We start from the raw sequence: 21053 nt of genomic DNA, 5'->3' as shown, positions 1-21053 counted from the left end.
AGCAGAGTGCAGCTCTGAGTCGGGGTGAGGAGAGCAGCACCCTCCTGTACTGCCTCACCCTTCACGTGCTGCCTCTTCTGTGGCCTCCCAGAGTATATGTAGAGGCTGCTCAGTTGCCAGCTGGTCCTTGGTGTGTTGGGTGCTCAGCAAGATCATGGCTTGGAAGGACACCAGCTGGAACAAGTACACTTGTTTGCTGGGTGGGCAGGCAGAATCGAAAGCTGGTGCTGAACTAAAGCCTTTGAAAATCTCTACATCATATTCAGATCCACTGAAGTCAATAGCTTTGGGGGTACTGGTGTTTCTTTCCATCTCCTGCACAAGTTCTTCTGTTTTGGAAGAGGTGCTGGGCGTGCTGTGGCACAGGCCCATGAGAGGCAGCAACCAGCCTGAAGGGTGCGATGGGTATGGGCAGGTGAAATGCCACTTGCTGCGCTGGCAGAAACCAGCCTGGCAGCAGCCAGGCTCTTAGTTCTTGGAGGATACCCCCTCTAAGCCTGAAGCTACTGGGCAGAAAGGTGGGTGAGGACTCCTCGGTGACAACGATGTGCTTGTGAGTTACAACCCTCAGGCTCTGGCAGGTGCCCCACGAGTGGCACGTTTGTCCCTGAGCTGCTGTGGCAGCAGCCGCCTGCTGTGCTCGGAGCATAACTGCCCTTGTTTCTTTATCTATAAATATGCCTTGTGGGATGTCTGGCAGTTGCATCCTCCCTCTGTTGTGACTTCCTGACTCTACAGGGGATCTGGAGGTTAAAAACCCTCTTGCCTCTTGACTCCTTTTCACCAGTCCTTGTTCTGTGGCTGTTTTATCTCTCTTCAACCGACTTTTAGAGCTTCATAATTACTTGTCTGCTGATAACTTGCTGCCTATCAGCATGGCCCAAACTGCAGCCCTGCCTCCAGCCTTGAGAAGCTGTAGATCTTCAGCTTTTTTTTTTTCCCCAGCTCTCTAAAAAGCTCCTTCCTGAACGATCAGACTGCTTTCATGTATTTATATTTGTACTGTCCACTGCAAGGGGTAAAGCTTCACCAACGAAAGCTTGGATCGCCGCCCTCACTGATGTGCCATCTGGCTCTCTAGCTTGAGATATGAGCTCATGCAGGAGAGAAATGTGGCCTTGTCACCCTAACAAAGGGGAGGAGCGATGGCAGAGAGGGCATCGTGTTGCACTCGAGACCCTTTTCCCTTCCTGAGTTTTATCTGAAAAGCACTGGAGCCCTGGCATGAGTGACTGGAGCCTGCTGCTGGGTAGTGTAGCAGTTGCCACAACTCAAAGTGGGTGTAGAGAAGATACTAGAGGCTGCAGGTGGGTGTTGGTGGAGCTGCAAGTAGCTCCAAAATGTTATAAATATCTGCTTTCTTTATTTAAGAGTTCCAAATGGGAGTAGGAAAAGCACCTTGCATTTAATATTTCTCTCCAAAGTCAGCTTTAAAAATTCCCTGAGGATGTGAATAGGAACAACAATTCATAAGAAACTGCTCTACTGAAGATAAGTCTAGTTCAAGCTTCCAACCAGGGACAGAACCTCTGACTTGTGTCAGTGCTGGTAAATCAGGTTTTGCTTTTTGTTTTATTTTGTGTTTTCCTAGATGTCTCTTTAGACACACTGTAGAGGAGAGTACCTGAGGTGGGACCAGAGGAGCTGGTCCCTGGTTCTCCTAACGTCTTGTTTCATCTCCGTACTTGGGCAGTGTGGTTTTGTTGGATTTTGTCTGTCCCCCCTGGTGCTCATCTGGGTCGTGAAGGAGCTCTGAGCTCAGGGACATCTTGCAGAAGCAGAACGGGTGTCAGAATTGCTCCTCCTGACAGCAGGTATGAAATGCCTGCCTTTTCCTGCCCTGCTCGAGGAGGCTGTCCTTGTGGCTGAGCACTGAATCAAACAAAGCTTCCTCTGGGAAGTGCTGGTTCAGTAGAGCTTGTGTCATCCTCTGTGTGTCTGGCTTTGCTGTGGGAGCGCTGTGTCCCCACAGTCCTGTACAAAGCACTCCACTCTCAGCTTTCCAGCCAAGGGGGCAAAGTCTACCAAGGAGAATGATCCATTTTGTTAAACAAGTAACTTTCTTTTTAAGTGTCAGCTTGTTCCCCGTTAGAGTAGGGTTATTTGCTATGCTCTGGCTTGTGGCAGAGAAGTGCTGTAGCTCAACAGCTGTGAAATCTAGGCGTCAGTATCTGCACAAGTGGAGCTGATACTGTCCTAAAAGGAAGTTTGTCTGAGATGTTAGCACTTCTTCTGCCAAGGGGAAGCAAGAGCCTCCAAGGATGGATTTGGTTTGGGGGAAGTTCTGGCTTTGAATGAGGGTGAGGAAGGGAGGAGGAAGGGTGTTGGGGCCTCAGCCCACAGGAGTTGATTTGAGAAAGCACTACGTATTAAACCTGAGGAAGCCTTGCCCTGCTATCTGAGACTTTATTAACTTTGCATTGGTATGATAGCCCTATGCCACTCAAATGCATTTATTCAAAACCTCTCCAACTCTTTTTGCTCTGCTCCTGGTGTATTTCCTGCATTTAACAAGGTTAATCTTCATGGTGTCACTTCACTCAGGTAAATACCCTGCTTCTGCTCAACCTGCCTCAAAGTTTCCAGGCTCTGAATCAACAAGAAACAGTAGCTTCTGTTTTTAATTCACTACTCAGCAAGCACCAAAGACAGATGCAATTCTTACAGATGAGTTTGTGGAGCATGAAAACAAACAAGTTCTGTTGACAGTTACGATGGAAGCTGGTTTTCAGATGGTCCTCTTGCAAATATATGCAGGCACTAGACTTAATGCTGTAACTACTGCATCTAATACATGAATCAGCTACGTTTGGGATGCTAATTGTGCTTCCTGAGCTGTATTGGCTTTTTCTGTAAAAGGCTCACGCTGAGAAGCAGATGAAAGCTATTGAACTGTACTGGTTTGGAGTGATAGATGGACCCTTCAGATCAATAAAGAACCTGTTTGGTCAATACAGCCCTCTGAGTGCCTTAAAGCATGTTTGTATGGTCTGAACAACTCTTGGCATTAGCTGGCCATCACATAGTGGTTGAGAGCTCTCTTGGTGGTCCTCTTGGCTGAAACTAAGCTGATAAAACCAGCCAGATGTCCTATTAACGCTTGATCTTACTCTTGCTTTTTTAAGATAAGCCAATAAACAAGGTTATGTAACCAAGTTTTAACATAAGAGCTTTAATAAAATGTACTTTCAGAAATATATATATATAAAAATATATTCCAGGCTGTGGTAAGCCCTAGCTAGTTTCCCCTGTGGCAAGAAGACTGGAGGTGACCAGCCTACTTTTCACATTGAAATACTAAGAGCTGACAGGTGCAGAGGCTGGGAAAGTGGTGTCAGTTGAGCTGCCTGCTCAGAGAAGCTCCAAACCTTTGTGCCTGTACTGTTGTGGCTTGGCTTGGTGGGAGGAGTGGATTTAAGACCCTCCCAGGGGTTGAGTGTGCTGTTGTGCTGCTCCTTGCTCCTACTAGCCTGCAGGGAAGAGCATAATTCAGGGTGACAAGCTGCTGTTCTTTCCTCTACACTAGCTGGCTTCTAATTATCCAACTGGAAATGTCAGTAAAAGCAAGGAGAACGCTGAGGTTTTTTGTCACTAACATGCAGGATCTTCATGCTGGTTTTCAGCATGAGAAAGGAAGAAAAATGCAAAAAATGTTGCATCTATTGCATTTATTTGCTGTGTGTGGGTTCCACATACCCTCCTCAGCAAGCCTGGCCACTTGTCTGGCCTTTCCTGTTTCATGGAGGAGCTTGGGGAGAAATTAGGGAACTACTCTTAATAGCAATTCCTGTGCAAGAAACACAGTAGAGGTTCCTCTCCACCATCCTCTGAATAAAAACAGCATTTAATAGCTCTGATCCTCCTTCGTAGCCAAAGGGAGGATTCCCTTACTTAAGTTTAACAATGAATCAGCCATGTACACTTGCTTGTTTCTAATAGGAAACCACTTCACTGGTAGAAAAATCTTTTTAATCAAAGTAGGCTGTGCTCATTCTGCCTGGGGTTAATTTGCTGAAGCTTCAGAAGAGAATGATAAACTCCTAGAAAACATCTCAGTCAGCTCAAGAGGTGAACTGGAAAACTTGGGAGAGCTTTTTGATGTGCTGGAGCTCTGCATATTTGACTTCTGGCAGGGCTGATTGGTGCAATTTTCTATGTAGGTTTTAGATTGTTTGAATTACATGTGTAATGAAGCACTTTGTAAATTATATCCCTCTGAGGGAGACTTGAGCTTGGAAAATATCAGGTGGAAAGTTTGGGTATATGTCTGAGGTGCTTATTTGGGCTTACTTTTTCCTTAGGGAGAAGTTATGAAACTAATTAACTTAATGAGTTGGAAGAGCATTTAGGTGTCTGGCACAGTGAGGTAGACATCCTCCTTCTAAGCATCATGGTCTCTTCTCATCCTTTTGGGGATGTGTTTTTAAATAGGCTTCTGAGCTTTGGGACTCTTCTGAGGGTGGGTGATGAGAATTAACTCTAATCCAGGGGCTGAGTCCTTGTCCCTTGTGTCCTGGTTACTGATGAGGAATTGGCCCCTCTTTCCTTCCCTGTGTTGAATCCTGTGGAGCTGTACACAATTTCACTTGGAAGTGATGTTAATCTGGCTGTTTAATGTCCTCCTCTGTCCTGCCTTTTTCCTCTCAAGCCACCCAGTATGTGCTGTGGCTTCCCTTCTAAATGTGGTTGGCACAAATCACCACGAGGCAGAGCAGCCTCATCTCATTCCCAGCCTGACCATTGTTGGTATTGATCCGTGGATATCCATCTTGGTTCACTAATGGGCGTCAAGTGGAAAAGTTAATACATTTCTACTGCATTTGAATTCATCTCTCACTTGGCTCCTTTGGACTAGCTCCAGGATCTTGTTAAGAAGAGAAGATACTGATCATCTTAAAGGATGGGAGGGGAGTCTGCCCATTCAGGCACAACACTCGTATCTCTCCCCTATGAAATGGGCAGTAAAGCCCAGAGGGGGGGAGGAGGAGGAGGGTTGATAGAGTGGCTCTGGGGATGTAGCTGTTTAAGATGCCTTGAGCACTGGAGAAAAACTGCAGAAAATGGAGTTTAACATCCGGAAGAATTCCTTGTGCTTCGTTAGCAGATATTGGGGGGCACACAGGAGACCCAGCCTCTTCCAGCACCCAATGATGCTGTTGCTGCCTTTTGGCAGCTGAGCCCCAAATCCACCTTAACACAGCTCTCTCCTCAGTTCTTAAGACAAATTGAGGTTCCAGACCCGGCTGCTTCAGTGCTTGGTGATCTTGTGTCAATCCTGCCATGGTCTGAGGCGCTGCTTTGCCGATTGGTCCTGGTGCTTTCTAATCTGCAGAAGACACCTGTTCCCTAATTATCCCCATCCTTCCTCCCTCTCTCTTTGTCTCAGCTCTTTCTGATGCATGAGCTATTAACACGGTTTGAAGGGAGCCTGTGTTGAGCAGTGTCTGTGTTGGGAGAGGAGGTTGAAAGAGATTAGTCACAAACTCGAGAATAATTTCCAGTAAGAGAGTTGGTGTCTGCTTTGGTTTGCTCTGGGCCCTTGACCTATGTCACTGTTTAAAGTTGTAGTCCTTTGGGGTTTGTGCACTGCCTTGGGACTGAGTGGCAGTCTGTAGAGGCTGGAAAAGGGTGGCAGGAGAGTAGAGTTAAATCCCCGATTAGGAGAAGAGAATGAGAGGGAGAAGAGTGGAAGAAAGTCTTGTCAGAGGCTGGTTTGCTTCTGTGTTAAAGCTGGAAGTGTCTTAACTGTTAAGGCTGTTATAGCTCTTAATTGTGCCAGGTAGTTAATTCCTGTGTTGTTGTATTCTGTGTTATTTCAGCGTTTCCTCCAGGGATCCCCAATCACTTCACATATCTAAATTCTTTGCATGCTTTCTGTCCCTTTTTTTGCAAGCAGGAAAAACAAGGCTTGGTGTAAACGATGGCCTCGGATCAGAATACATCTCCACCAAGCGACGTGTGAAACCAAAGGTTCTCTCGTCTGGTCCCCTTCTGGGTTTACTTTGGTCGTCTGAGAATACTTGTGATGCGAGGCGTTGCCAATTTGCCTTGCAGATATTCTGAAACTGTTTCAAAAAAGGTTTCTTGGGGTTGTACTGGTCTTAAAATAGCTTGGATTGTGCTCTGTCACTGACTCTGTTGGGGTCGACAGAGACCTTGAGGCTCTGCAGCCTGCCCTTTTGAATCCCAGCTCTTCACTTCTGGTGGCACCTTTTTTCCTGCTGCTTTAAGAAGTCATGGAAAAGAGCAACGTGTAAATATTAATGTTGAATATTTGTCTTTAAAAATCCCTTTGGGATGCTCAGTACATCTGTACGGTGTGTGCTGTGGCTTTCTGGATACTGCCTGATTATAACTTTTGGACCTGTTGGTGTATCCTAGCCTGTACCATCCCGTGGATGACAGGCAGGGCTCTCTTCTGGAACACCCCTGCTGTCTCCTTTCTCTCAGTTCATGTTCAGACCTGACTTAAGCTCTGTTGTCCTCCTGCAGCGAAACCTTTTCTCTTCTGCCTGGCATGGGTAGGGCTCTGGTGCTGGGGCAGAGGTGAGGGTGCTGCACAGGACACTGCTCCTCTGGGCTGGGCTGACAGCACAGTTGCCTTGGGTGCCCTGGGAAGATGCAGAAAGAAACTTGCATGGCAAGCTCTGTAGTCCTGATTGCTATCTTTGTTGGATCTATTCTGCAATCCACCTGAAAGAGAGACAGCAAACTGGTACTGCAGCATACCCCAGTTTAATTTGCTAAGAAACATTGGTCTTAATATACATCTAAGAGAGCAGCAGAGAAAGATCTGTCTTCATTGACAGGACCTTTAATTTCCACACTGAATGATGTTCTTTCTTAGTTGTATCTCTTTGATTTCTTTTTCCTCACTTTGCACAGGTTTTCAGCTTCCAAGTCAACAGCTTAACTGTTAGGCTGTAGCTTCCTGCTGTAAAATAAGCCATTTGAAGCGTGGAGACAAAAATGTTCCAGGCAGACCTGGCTCCATTGCTGTTGAGCCTGGGACACCCCAAAGCCACCGCATCAATGTTAATGTGAGCAGATGGGTCATGGCTATTGCCACTCAGACCTAAACTGAGCGTCTGCCTGGACAAAGAGGCCACAGTTTAATATTTAATGTTCCATAAGGCTGCACTGAGAGCTTTTACTGAAACGTGTCAGTAAAGGAGTGCTGTAGCAGCGAGAGCAAGCAGCTGAGAGCCAAGAGGACCCTGTGCCCTACTTCTGCCCGAGGCATGTTCTCTGATATCAAGCAGCTTGCTTGACCCCCTGTTTCTCAGCCAACTTAGCTGTAAAATTAAGTAACAAAGAAAGCACCATGACAAGCAGACATGTCTGGAGGTGAACTTCCAAGGCGAGCTTTGCTTTACTGATAAATTCGTCTCACTAGCAGAATTTCTGGGTTTTAACCTAATGTGTGTTTTTGTTGTCCTTTCAGGCAGCATTCACTCTCCTCCTGGGCCCTTTCACCTTCTTCAATGTACAGAAGACAAAATATCTTCAAATCATGACGTCCCTCATGAGATGGATAGGTGAGTCTTGGCCACCCCTTTACCATAGCTGGAACCCGAGTCACGCTATCAATGCATCTCTTTGGCAGGATGTTCTTGTTCAGAAGCAAGTGCTTATCAAAACAACCTCTTTGGAGAGGATTGTCCAGGCCTGATAAGTCTTTGAGGAAAAGGATTTTTGTACTAGGATGAAATTTTTGATTAAAACAAAACAAATTGTTCTCAATCAGACATGAGCCAGTGGATGAAGTTTTAATCCGGTTTGTGTGAGAGGCAGAAGGGATTTGGAAGAGTCTCCTTGGGGGGGGGGGGGGGGGGACCATGATACCTGCCAGTAGGTCTTCAGTGGTAAGTTTTTCATTCTGTCAGCATGTGTACAACAGACTTTGAGCAATCTCTGTTTTGATCTGAGAACAAAAGGCATTTCTGTCAGACTTTCTGCCCTTAGTTTTATCATCGCTTTGCTTTTTTTTTTTATTTCCTGGACCTTGCTTTAGCATAGAATGTGCTGCATTGGAAACCCCCAAAGCAATGTGTGGTGTCCTTGAGAAGCCCCACTCTTTTGAGTCCTCTCCAAAATCATTGCCAAGAACTTCGGGAAGACAGATAATTATCTTAAAGGAAACAAGACATCTCTACTTTTTTTTTTTAACTTTTTGCAGTGCCTGGCTTCTATGTGTGCATGCCCTTAAAGGCTGAGGGAGTGGGGGGGTTGTTATGGAGGCTTATGTTGAGGTTTGTCTTGTTTTGTGTAACCTGGACAAAGTTACTGATATTCAGGACTGACAGAGGGTGTTAGCAGCACCAGCAGCATTTCTGCAGGTTAACAGTCTCCTGGGTCATGGGTCCAGACCATTCAAGCACAGAGTTAGCTCTGTTTGTACCTGTTACTGACCTGGAATAGGGACAAAAGCTGCTTCTCAGGCTATTTTCCACCACACACGCACACACTTGACTTGACTTCAGTTGGGTATCTTCCCTCTTCTGTGAGTTCAAAGGCCTGGGATCCTGTTTGGAAGTGGCTGGCAGTCACTGCAGAGGAATAGAGATCCTCTGTTCTAGAGAACTTCTGAGATGAGGTTAAGCAGTTGTCACCCAGGAAAATGAAGTTGGATTTTAAGCCCTCAAGTATCAGATGCTGAACAGCTTGAGTTAACAAATCCTGACCTCGGATGGTGTGAAAATCCTGAATGTCTGTTTTTCTCTTTTGTTGCCTGAGCACATGAAAGGTTTGAAAGCCCCCATGTTCTTCAGAGAAAGAGGTTATCTCATTAAGAGGCATTAAAGGAAGTTTGGGGTTGGGGTTTTTCTTTAAAGAGTAATCTCTGTTCAGCTCACTGGCCTGTTTCCAATCACTCTGCCTCCTCTTTCCTGTTAAAGACATCAGTCAGTTCTCATCCTGCCTCTGTGACAACCTGACGCCTGCCTAAGCTGCCATTGGTTTCCCTTTAGTCGTCTCCTTCCAGCAGGAGGATTGCTAAACCTTGGCAGAAAGGCAGAAGTGTTTCTCTTTCTCATCGCTTGATGGAGAGGGACAAAGGCAGTGTTTGGAGAAGTGCAGGGGAAATTCATGCTTTAGCCTGATTGATTCCTGCGTCAGCACGCTGGGGAACAGCTGCCCCAGATAATGATATTTAATGACCCTGACAGCACCTCAGTGGCTACTTAGAGCAGCGGATTCCGTATGTGTACGATGAGGGATAGATTTATTAGGGAAGACAATTTATCAAACAGCCATGTGATGCAGAGAACAGAGAAAGGCTCTTGCTGCAGATTCCGGGGTAAGGATGGATCCCATACTGCTGATATTTATCAAGCTGGCTTCTCCCATGTCCTCACATCACCGCCGTCCCCTCCTCCAAAAGCAGGGCTGTGAGTTAAACATGGGTTGGACTTTGGCTGGAGCTCAGAGAGCTTAGATCCTAAAGAATGGTCTTGGCTGGCGTTTTGCGATCTCCTGAACTTCTTCCTGCCTGAATGCCAAAGGCCAGATGTGGGCTCTCTGTCCTGCTCTCATCTGTGCCTTTCCTTCACCTTCCCTTGGCTGCGTTTAGCTGCGTGGTGCCGGAGGTGGTTCTCCTGCAGAGCACTCTGCGCAGCGGTGCTGATCGCTGGAGCTGCCAACCTACCTGTTTGTTGTGCTGCCTGAAAGCCTCCCACAGGGACAGTGGTTTATTCAGCTTACCTGTGCTCGCTGGCCTGGTGTGGACGGGAAGCTGACCCATCCTTGGCATCATGAGTTGGAAAAAACCCCCTCGAGCCTACTTGAGCAGGGAGGTCAGCCCGGGCTTTGTGACGCGCCTGCGGCAGGACCCACCGTGCAGCCTTTTCCCCAGGCTGGTGAGAAGCCCCCGGATGGATTTGGGAGCAGCAGGGGCTGATGGAAAGCTGCACTGCCCCAGGTGCACTGGCGATTCGGATGACAGTGCCTGAGAGGATGGTTCTTGGCAGCAGGGAGAGCTAGCTGTGTGTGAAGGTCATTTCTGCTGGTGTTCTAACAGTGTCAGCCTTGCCTTGCCTTTGAAAGTTGCTTTCCCTCTTTCTCCTGATTTAAGTGATAATCAAATGTCAGTAGCCTCTTTCCAGAGCCTCTTGCTCATCAGAAGCAGCAGATAGCTAACAAAGCCTACAGCCTTTCCACACCTTGTGGGTGAGAAAACTTTAATTCTGTTTCTGAAATATACTGTCTTAAACACGGGGATCTGAACTGGAAATTAAAAACGGGCCAGTTCAAAGAACATGGAGATGTGGCAGGGATCAGCCCTTCATTTGGCTGTGATTTGCCTCCCAGGTAAAGGACTGGCCATGACAGGCGCCTTGAAGTCTGTAAAAGGAGGATGTTGAAGGAGGAGCTTGCAAGCCCAAGTGCTGTGCTGCTGGGGAGTCTGGACAGATGGGCTCTCTTTGTCTGGGGCTGCTGAGCAGGAAGAGCTCATCTGGAAGCAGGGCTGGCATGGTGAGGCGTTTTCCTGTCAGGACTGATAGGAGCCCAGAGGGTGGATCTGCGTCTCCAGGTGGAGTGGGGCTGGTGGCAGAGAGGGCTTCCAGAGGCACCGAGCCTTTGGCAGTCTTCTGAAAAGTAACAGCTTACACACTTGGCTGCAGAACCGATTGCCATCTCGCATGGTTGAGTGCCAGGGGTTAAATTAAGTGCAGCCATCAGTTCTTGAACTGCTGGCCTTCGTTGTACTTGGAGATTTGGGTTCTCTTGAAGCTTCTGGGTTCATGAAGATTTAACCTACACAAACTCTCAGCCCTTTCCAACTGTAAAAGCTCCTCAAGGCTCCTTTGTCAGCCCCTAGGAGACTGAGCACAGGCACCCTAAGGGGTGTGACAGGGAGCCTGGCTGCTCTGCTCCCCTGGAGAAAGGACTAGTTGGGTGAAATCACTTGTTTTAAATCCTGGTAATGGTGCTTATGGTGGAGCCTTGATCTGAGTTAGGGATAAAGCCATGTTGGCTCACCCAGCTCTTGAGCAGTGCTGTCAAGAGCAGAGATAGGGCCCATACTGGTTGACCGGGTAAGTACGAATCATCCCCTTGGGTTGAGGATGGTTCTTTCCCCAAATTGTAATTTCCTTCCTCCCTTCCTCCCTTCCTCCCTCCCTCCCTCCACTTCCTTCCCTTCCTTCCCTTCCTTTCCTTCTCCTTTACCCATTTTGAAGCAGGGTGCCTCATCCAGAAGGCTAAATGAACTAAGCCATGGTATTTTCATTTCTGCTGTGTTTGGCCTTCAGGCTTGTTATTTTTTTTTTTTTCCTGGGGGGTTTTAAATCTGTGGTGACAATGGATTGCTCCCTAAAGAGTGTCCCTTCCTTCCCTTCCTTTCCTTCTCCTTTACCCATTTTGAAGCAGGGTGCCTCATCCAGAAGGCTAAATGAACTAAGCCATGGTATTTTCATTTCTGCTGTGTTTGGCCTTCAGGCTTGTTATTTTTTTTTTTTTCCTGGAGGGTTTAAATCTGTGGTGACAATGGATTGCTCCCTAAAGAGTGCTGAATATCTCCCAGGGTTTTTCCCCCTCCTTTCTCCCATTCTGTTTGAGTAGGTGGTGTCAGAGGTGAGCTGCTGGAGGGCATGGCACAGCAAAAGGGACTGAGCCAGGCAAGGCTGATGGACTTCTCAAAGCAGAGGGGACACAGCCCACTGAGGCATAACCCTACCTCTTTATTATTGGATAATATTGGATAATAACTGTCCAGCAGCGTCATGGGAAAGGATATGGATTAGGAGAGATAACAAAAGGACAGGGCTTGGTGGAGCTCAGCAGCAAACATTGTGCTATTGTGTATTAAGCAGCTAACCCGATTAATTGCAGGCTGTTACAGCCTGAGATGCCCAGCTCTATAGGTGAGGACTGTTGGCTTTAAAGACATTGGTAGCATGATTATCACTGCTCTTATTGAATAGTTTCTGACAAATGTTCCCAGACAGCTCCCACGTGGGACATTTGCTCCATGTGCTGCTCTCGATGCTATATTGTAGTTATTAGAAAGTATTGTATTTTAATAAAGAGGTATTTTATGGAGGAATAAAATTCCGGGTTTGGTTGCTGCAGGATCAGCTCTCTCCCTGTAGCACAGTCAGATCATACCATATCTATCCAAGTAACTGCAGCCCTCGGGACAGAGCATTCCCAGCCCTGCCCAAACTGTGATCTCACAGTTACATGCCCAGAAATAAGTTATCTAGCTCTTTCTCCTGGCCAGTAAGACAGAAGGGAGAAAGGACAAGAATACCCAGGAAGTCTTGGTTAAGCTCTTTTTTCCTCCATTCCATCTCCTTCAAGGATACTTGGCAGAAGGCTTCTAGGGAAGAAATTAGTAAAGGGCCCTCCAGAGGATGCTGGTGAAGCTGACATTCCATATCTCCTACTTTTTCTTACAGCTCTGCTCTCCACCAGAATCCTGCTCTTTACAGGACTTCCCAGCACTTCTCTGCAGAGAACTGATCTCAGACTGTCTCACTTCATGAGCAGGTTTCAGCTGCTGTAGTAGCTGCCACCCTTAGCAGGCTTAACCAGCCATCCTGGAGCTGACTCAGAGCAGAAGCCCCGAGTCACTCTGCTACATCCTTTTCAGCTGCAGAGACTGAGAATTATAGAGACTGAGAATTATAGGAGGGGGTAACAATTACCTGAAGTCCTGTGTTTCCAGTCTCCTGCAGAGAGATTAGTCTGCAATTGTCTACAGTCCTCACGGTGGCCTCTTTTCCACATCAGAAATGGAGCTTTTTGCAGACAGCTTAAGGAGGGAGCAGTTTGATCTCTGCCCCTTTCCTTTCACAGAGCAGGCCATACGGGATTGCCAAGGAAGAGGGAATTGGACTGTAAATCAGGACACTGTTGCATGTTCATTCTGAGGAGCTTCTTCAACAAAGTTACTTCATGTTCTTGCATCCCTTTTGGAGCAGAGAAAACTGCTCCCAGAGCCTGGGGTAAATAATTCACTAAGAGAAGTGAATATATTTATGAAGAGTTAGTTAAAAGGCTGTGCTTCTGTCATGCCTGCTTTCAGAGTCATTGGCTGAGGAGCTCATCTTGGTGCTGTTGTGGGGGGCAGTGGGGTGAAGCAGTGCCTTGTGTGAGTGAAAGAGCCTTGTTATCTTCAGATGCAGATGGAGAGTGGCATGCTGTGCTGGACGAGACCACTGAGATCCTGCCTGTGGAGATGACATTCCTGAAAAGAACACTTTAGCCAGGCAGCAGGAGTTGGACTGATTGGTCTGATAGCTGGAGAAGGGGAGCTGAAAGCATAAGGACACATTCAGCCCTGAAAAAGGGTCCAGATGATGGTGGCCACACAGGTTTTCAGAGCGCATGTGTGTCATGCAAAGCTGCTCTCTGTTCAGAGTGTGTGTTTTTAGAAAAAGATAAAAAAAACATCCCTGGATAGGGCCCAAAGCGGAGTGGGGAACGTGTGGGGAAGGCTGCAGAGCACCTGGATTTCATGAGACATGGGTGCTCTGCACCCAGTGCTTTCCAAAGTGTGCACAGCCCTGGCTCAGGCTCATGGTGACACCAAAGTGTGTGTTATTCCCTTCTTACAGAAGAGTAAATTCTCACATGGAGACAGAAGTGACTGTCAAAGCTAATAGACCAAGTCAACAGCAGAGCTCAGAGCTGAGTTCTGGTTGCAGAGGCTTTATGGTGCTTCTGCCAAAGGTGACTGGAAGAGAAAGGACAATAAACTATGCAGGTAATTTTCCACCAGAAGCAAACAAGCCTCGCTGGCTGCTCTTTCCTTCCCATATGTTGAGATAAAGCATCCGTGCTAAACACCAGAGTGCAGAGCCGTTTTTTTCCCTGCGAACTGTTGCTGGTGTGCAGATGTCCGTGGAGACCAGCTGATGTGGGCTGAGGGAGGGCAGCTCCACCAGCTTCACAGCAGGAGCTGTTAACACAGTGGGGGAGGCTACGTGTAAATCTTGGCTATCACGTAGCAAACCCTCCCCTGGATGAAGAAGCAAAGCAGGGCAATGATGCCTTCACAGTTTCTGACAGCTGAGAAGTCCTGGTGGTACTTTTTAACAAAGTTTCCCCTTGTGAAGGAAGGGGGCATCTCCCTGGCCTGAGGCCAGGGCAGCAGTAGTCTTGGAGGTGGCTGCAGCAGGAGCTCGCCAGGCCTGGCAGAGTGGGTGAGATGGCAGGGGGAGCAGAGGTGACCAAGAGGCTTTTTCTTGCCCTCCTTTGAGCTGTGTCACACTTCTGTGGTCTTCATGTGCCCAGCATGTGGCTGTGCTTCCCCTGCTCTGAGCAACAGTCCCCTGCTGCACAGACCCTGCCTTAGGCCTTGGGGCAGGGAGGGGAACACTGTCCCTGCAAGTCCCTGCTCTCTGCTAGAGGAGGGAGCCGCACTAGTGTCCCAAAACTTTCTTCTGGGAAGCAATTTCCCTCTTCTTCATCTTCTAACGTCTCTCTCTAGAGAATTGTTGTCTTCTATGAACACATCTATCTTGCTTCACCACGGTCTCTGCACTCATAAATCCTTCATCTGTCTCAAGACGGTGTGTCACACTCTGTCGTTGCCATGTCTGACCCCTAACTACTCCAGCTCCCACATCTGATGGAGCAAACCTGGTTTTCCTGTTACCTCTTTACTGTCATTTCATATGGAAGCCTCTGAAAGTTGGAGAAATTTATCAGTTGCTACTCTGGAGTTTATAGAGAGCTGGAGGTCCTGGAGAAGTGACAGGCTATAGCTTCTGCAGGAGAAACTGGGTAAATGAGTTTTAAATTTAAGAATCAATGTCTTAATTTCAGATACTTTGTTCCACCAGCATGGTCAACTCTGGACGTGTTTTAATACTTCAAATGTCACACCATCCATAATTCCTGACAGTTCCAGAGCTGCAGGAGGCTCTTAAACTTGCCCAAAATACTGATGGAAGGCAACTGGCTCTGAGGGGGACCACCAGCATCCTAGAAAGACAGCAGCAGTGAAGTAGACCACACAAGTGTGGGTTGGGGATGCAGGAGGTAGGACTGTCTTGGACATGATGCTGTGCTGTTTGGTATGTGTCTATCTCCTGAAAGAGCTGCCCAACGTTAAACTACATGAGTTCTCTTCCTCTGTTGAAGAGTGGCCTGCTCTGTTTCTGGCTTGATGGAGGATCAGGACGAAGGTTAAGGTAGGGAGAGATCTCCCTCCTTCCAAAGAGAACGGGCTCAGGAAAGCGTCCTCCTCTTGGAATCCATCATGCCACCTAATGTATGGAAAGGGAGGGCAGTGGCATGGGCTGTGAAAGGGTGATTCATTATCATTATTTCCTGGCATATTGATTCTCCACTCCAGCAGGAAGGCTCTGTCAGGCCCTCAGCCGGCGCTGACGGATGGGCCTGCCCAAAATGTGCCGGCGGCACGGAGGCTGCTGGAACAAAGAGCTGGGGGGTGAGGGGGCAGCCAGGCGTGGGCTCTCCCCTGGTAGTGGTGTGGCTGCACCCCGCTGCCTCCCCGGAGCCCTGGCAGGGTCTGCAGGTGGGCACGGGGGTGTTCTCACCAAGCTTTCCCCAGGGAAGGAGGAGGAACGAGAGTAGGGGCAAGAGACGGAGTAGGCATGACTTGAGCTGTGGTGAATGGCTGGGCAAGGTTGTTCTTCCTCTGGCTTTACCTGACTCAACATACAGGTGGTTGTCATGTCACCTTTTCCTATTTTAATTTTTTTCCCCCAGTAAACCTTTACTCATCCCTTGTTTTTGGCTGGCTGCCCCCATGCTTTCTAGAGCCACTGAAACCATCCTGGGTTTAACTGGGACCAGAGCTTTGAAGGCTCAAGTTCACTGTTGAACCTGGGAGGCAGCATGTGTCTCTGACCCTCCCTCCTGCGATCAGAGAGAGATCATGCAACCCCTCAGTTCTACAGAACCTCACTTCTGAGCTTGCTTCCCCCTTGCCACGTCACCTCTTTCAGAACTGCATGACAGAGCATCTCTCTCCTCCCTGTTTCTCAGCGTGGCTTTGTTTAGGATCTTCTCTATTTTACACATGCCAAAAGAAAGACAGAAGTGGGGCACCAGTTGAAACATCTGAAAAGCAGAGTGTCTTGCCAGGGATGCAAGGACCCCAGGAGTGTTAAGCCAGAAACTTATTCTGAGCATCAGTTCTTCTTCCAGGAACCTTCCATGGTGGGGGAAAAAATCATGGTTTACCCTTGGACTGATTTTTTTTTCTCTTCTTTTCTTTCTGCAATAGCCTTTCTGTAGAGAGATGAAGCTCATGTACAAAATGGCATCTTTCACTTACAAAGGTGTTTGCTCTGACTCTGCAAAACAATCCTTAAACTTAGAATGGCTAAATTATCTTCACTGCATCTCTGCAGCTATGTTATGGTTGTATCAAAGTTCATAAAAATGTATTTTTTAATATCCCCAGACTCCCATATTTCCCAAAGTGCACTTACTTGGACGTATGCTCATCCATATTCATTCTTCTTCCACCTGCAAGAATCATAGCAAAGCTGCTCTGTCTCTGAATCAACATCTCCTGAGTCAAGCAGGATGGGCAGGACTTTCTGCAAGGTCTGCTTTGTCTGAGAAGAGCCAGTGTTTGCTCCTCAAAGAGTAAGAGGAGGGGTCTGTAGGGGAGGCAGCTGCACAGTTGTGAGATTCCTCACAACTTTTCTTCCATGGTGTACCCCCTCTTTATTTCTTTCTGCAGCCTCATTTCCTTCAGGAAAAATGATGCTCAAACATCTAGAGGAGAGACGAGACAAGAAGTGTCCTCTGTGCCTTGCCTGTCTGTGGTGTGTGGGGCTGGAGTGGGTCTGACACTGTTGAAAATTCAGAATAAGCAAAACCTCGACTGCTTTTCAAGCACTTACATAAACCAAGGTTGAAACCAAATTTGTCTTGTAACCTACCAACCATCCACGGCCGCATCGCTGAGCACCTCGCTTTGTGGCTCAGGGTGCTGTTGGTATCTGAAGGTGTTTCATCCCTGGAGCACGTTGCTTATATCCTCTGTCCTGTGTGGAGAGGAACAGATCAAGGCTATCTTTGTGAACGCATGTCTGACTTCACCAGGGTCCTCTAGGTGAAGGAACACTGTTGGACAGTTGATGTGGCAACTGTGGGCAGCTTGAAGTGGTGTAGTGGGCTCTGCCTCCAGCCCGGTGTCCCAAGATGCAAGCAGGAGCTTTGTGTGTGCCTGAGGATCCTGTGCTGCCTCTTGTCTGCCCAAAGCTGCCCGTCAGTCAGTCTGTCATCATCTTTTCATCTCGATTTATCATCCGGCGTAACTAGGTTTCAGAGTTTCATTTTTGGGCTCACCTCCTCCCAGAGGCAGACAGATAAATCTGACAGGCAAGTGCTGAAGCTCTCCAGTTCCAGGAGTGAGAGACTTTGCTGCTGCAGGGATTGAGAGAAAACACAACCACTGGGGCAGGGCTGCTCTTGTCTTCTCTGGGGCTGGGACTGTGCCGGGGAGGTTTCCAGTTTACCCAGCACCACCTCTCCCCAGGATCATGCACCTGCAGAGCACCAGTGCTAGGGCAGGGGCAGCACAGCTGGTCTTGTTGGAAACAGTGCTAGGTTAGGTCTTGGTGTGGGGTCATCGCTCCTTGTAGCTTCATACGTGTCATTTTTGAAAGAAGTATTTGAGGAAAAACAAAGGTTATGAATTCTAGCTGCTTAAGCTGAAGACTTTTGTCCATCATTTGTGGAATCCACAGGAATTCTGTTCCTTCAGTGCTCTTTCTCAGAGCAGAGTGAAGCCTGTGGGTCTCTAGCTGAAGAGATGCTCTGAGGATGGGGTGCCAGCCTGGAAGTTCCCCTGAACTAGTCCCATTAGTGCTGGTATGGAAACTGGGGCTGAGAGCCAGTCACGAGAGTTGAGTTTGGGGATGAAACAGGTCACTCTCCACTCTACTGAGCAGAGCAGGTGGAGATTCAATGTCCAGTGTGCAAGGGAATAGGTGCGAGACTTCTGCGGTTACATCTAGTCCAGATACAGGACCTGCTCAGAACTGGGCCCCAGAGGCTGACCACCTCTACCCAGTGAGAAGGGAGGCAACAGTCTCAGCACATTTCCAGAACTGCCTGGTTTGTCTTACTGCTCAGGGCATCTTCTCTTCCTTGTAGCCTGTGCAGCCCCAGGGAGCGCAGCCAGTGTCACCTCACCTGGAACAGGAGCTCTTTCCAGCTATCTTGCTGTAGCAGATGTGCTGTGTCCCTCCAGGGAGCAACAGGGGAGGCACCACAACTGGACCTGTGTTCAGTGCCCCTCGCTTGCTGCCTTGAGTGAAGGCCAGGGGACTTGCCCACCCTTGGAGCAAGGAGCTGTTCCTTTCCATAGCCCTCAGGGGCTGCTCTTGGGGAAGCAGGTAGAGCCCAGCACTCCCAGAACGTGGTGCCATGAAGGGATGGATCTGCTGCCATCGGTCCAGCATTGGTGGAGAGCTGTCAGGCTTGCCCTGTCACTGAGGAACAGTTGGCAGCAAGAGGTTTCCTGAGGCAGCACGAGGTGAAACGTGTGGCTCAGTGAGGGCTCAGCACGGAGTTGGTGTTGGGAAGGGTGGCAGCAAGAGGAGAACCTGGGTGTCGGGGAGCGCTGGGTGCGCAGGAGGCGATGTTCAGTTGAGGTTCACCTGGCCATGCTGGGGACAGAAGAGGCAGCACTCACTAGGTGGTCTGTGAGCGCCTGTCCTGGTCCTGTCCCTGGCAGGGTTTCCCATCTCCAGCCACCTGTGTCTGGCAGAGCAGTACCAGGCACAGAGCAAGGCAGTGTCCTTGTCACCCGGCTCGCGGCGCCCATGGCCAGCCTCCTGCGGGCTTGGCTGCAGCACGGTGTGTTAATTCCTCTGTATTTAGATTTATGACATTCAATGTTGTCCATAGTAGTAGCCTCAGCATTTTGTTGGTTTTTTTCATCACCTGATAATTCACAGCTCTGCTGGGATGCCTCAGAGCAGGGCAGGAGACAGCTCTGTGCAAGCCACCGTGGCCCATCCATTGCCAGCACCAGCCTGTAAATCTTGCTCCTTGCTGCCCTACCAGGCAGTTTTTTTTCCCCTGTTCCCTGTTAACTCCAGCAGCTGATGATCATCTTTCCCAGGTTGATGTGATTTCTGTGACACCAGGATTAGTTTTCTGCTGGTTTTATGTGCCATGCTAGGAGTAACAGTCTAACAGTAACGGCTTCTGGCTCCAGTTTCCACCAGCAGAGTAAATAAGGGCATTAGCCTGGGCTCCTCAATTCATTTCTGTCCACAGCACGTTGCTTTTTGCGATAAGCTTTGTAAAATGTTGTTAGGCTTTTCCCTGACATAAGTGAAGGGTAGAGGAGCAGACTTTGTGCCTAGAAGTGATGAATTTTAATAGCAGTCTTTCTGTGCTGCTTTAGTCCCTTCCAGACTGGCTTCACCCTGGGATTAACTACAGACAGCCTGTTCCTCCTGCCCGGGAGATGGCTGGCTGGTTCTTGCTCTATCGTGCTTGACAGATCACAGGGACAGGAGAGCTCAGTAGTGGCTGCTGCTCTCGTGCATCTGCCTGTGTACGTAGGTGAGGGCTTGGAAACATTAGTCCAGCTGCAGATGTGCAGGAATATTACTGGGCTTGACTGCAGCCAAGTTTAATCTTTTCTTCTTCTAGAGGTTAAAGCTCGGACATCTCTAAGCCATTTTGAAATGGTGATATTTATCCGAGGTGTGTGGCAGAAGCATCTTGGACTGAGGCCCTGGAGGGTGATGGGCTCAGCCCTGTTGGTGTCGTGCTTCCGACGGGCCCGGAGCAGCCACGGGCTGTCGGGGGTGGGGGGAGGGAGGCTGGAGGGAGCTGCTTGCCAAAGGCAGTCCCCAGCCCGTTCCTGAGCTGCTGACTAGCACTGAAGGCACTGAAAGCAAGCCGTGATTAATTCCTGTGCACCTCGCCTTTGATGTACCACCTTATCCAGAGATAAGGCAATGCTCTTGTGGAGCAGGAGAGGGAAACGGTGCCAGGAGTGGCGGTGCCGATGGGAGCAGGGTCGTGGGGAGTGCAGAGCGGGGCTTGACCTGCAACCTTCTCTGTCTCTCTCCAGCTTTCATCCTCATGATTATTCTGGCCCTCATCCGCATCAGCAGAGGCCAAGCTGAAGGTCACCCGTCCATGGCCCAGCTGTCGGGCATCCGCAATCTCTTTGGGGTGTGCGTCTACTCCTTCATGTGCCAGCACTCCCTGCCATCCCTCATCACGCCCATCTCCAAGAAGAAGCACGTCAACAAGCTCGTGCTGCTCGATTACATCCTGATCCTGGCGTTCTACAGCCTCCTCTCCTTCACTGCCATTTACTGCTTCCGCAACGACACCCTCATGGACATGTACACACTCAACTTCACCAACTGTGAGATCATCGACGTTGCCTTCATCCGCTACTTCCTGGGCCTCTTCCCCGTCTTCACCATCAGCACCAACTTCCCCATCATCGCGGTGACCCTGCGCAACAACTGGAAGACCCTTTTCCACAGGGAAGGGGGGACCTACCCGTGGGTGGTGGACAGGATCGTCTTTCCCACCATCACGCTGATTCCCCCAGTGCTGGTGGCTTTCTGCACCCACGACCTGGAGTCGCTGGTGGGGATCACGGGAGCCTACGCGGGGAGCGGGATCCAGTACCTGGTCCCGGCGTTCCTGGCGTACTGCAGCCGCAAGGACACGCAGCTGGTCTTCGGCAGCGGGGCGGTGAACAAGCACCTCTCCCCTTTCCGACACACCTTCTGGATCCTCTTCGTGCTCCTGTGGGGCTTTTCTTGCTTCGTGTTCGTGACTGCAAACATTGTCCTGAGCGAGTCAAAGCTCTGATGGGGGTAGCACACGCTCCTCCTGGGCTCCAGAGACTCCAACATTTCAGCTCCCCCTCCGGGACTGTGCAGGGGGGGGAGAGGCAGTGTGAATTCTGTGATTCTATGAAGGGAAGTTTCCAGGTCATAAGCTGGGTGGCACAGGTTAGACCTGGACACAGACTTTCTTCACTCCGTTTTGGGTGTGGATAGAGTGGGTTCAGCCTTGTTACAGTCCCAGTTCTCAGACCTGCTGTTTGAAGCCGCGGGGCTGAGCCCTGGGCA

General features: G+C 49.0%; 1 protein-coding gene across 1 annotated transcript; it reads left to right on the top strand.

The window, feature by feature from the left end:
- Positions 1-7444: 7444 nt before the first annotated feature.
- LOC103778710 (transmembrane protein 104) lies at positions 7445-20790 on the top strand (the record flags this gene model as incomplete). Its single annotated transcript, XM_008946311.1, has 2 exons — positions 7445-7538; positions 20030-20790. Coding segments are annotated over 2 exons (855 nt in total), but the record flags the coding sequence as incomplete, so codon positions are not given.
- Between the last annotated feature and the right edge of the window lie 263 nt (positions 20791-21053).

This window comes from Merops nubicus, unplaced genomic scaffold (genome assembly GCF_000691845.1).
Source record: "Merops nubicus isolate BGI_N331 unplaced genomic scaffold, ASM69184v1 scaffold1568, whole genome shotgun sequence".
NCBI classification, from domain to species: Eukaryota; Metazoa; Chordata; class Aves; order Coraciiformes; family Meropidae; genus Merops; species Merops nubicus.
This window is presented reverse-complemented; position numbering and strand designations above follow the sequence as displayed.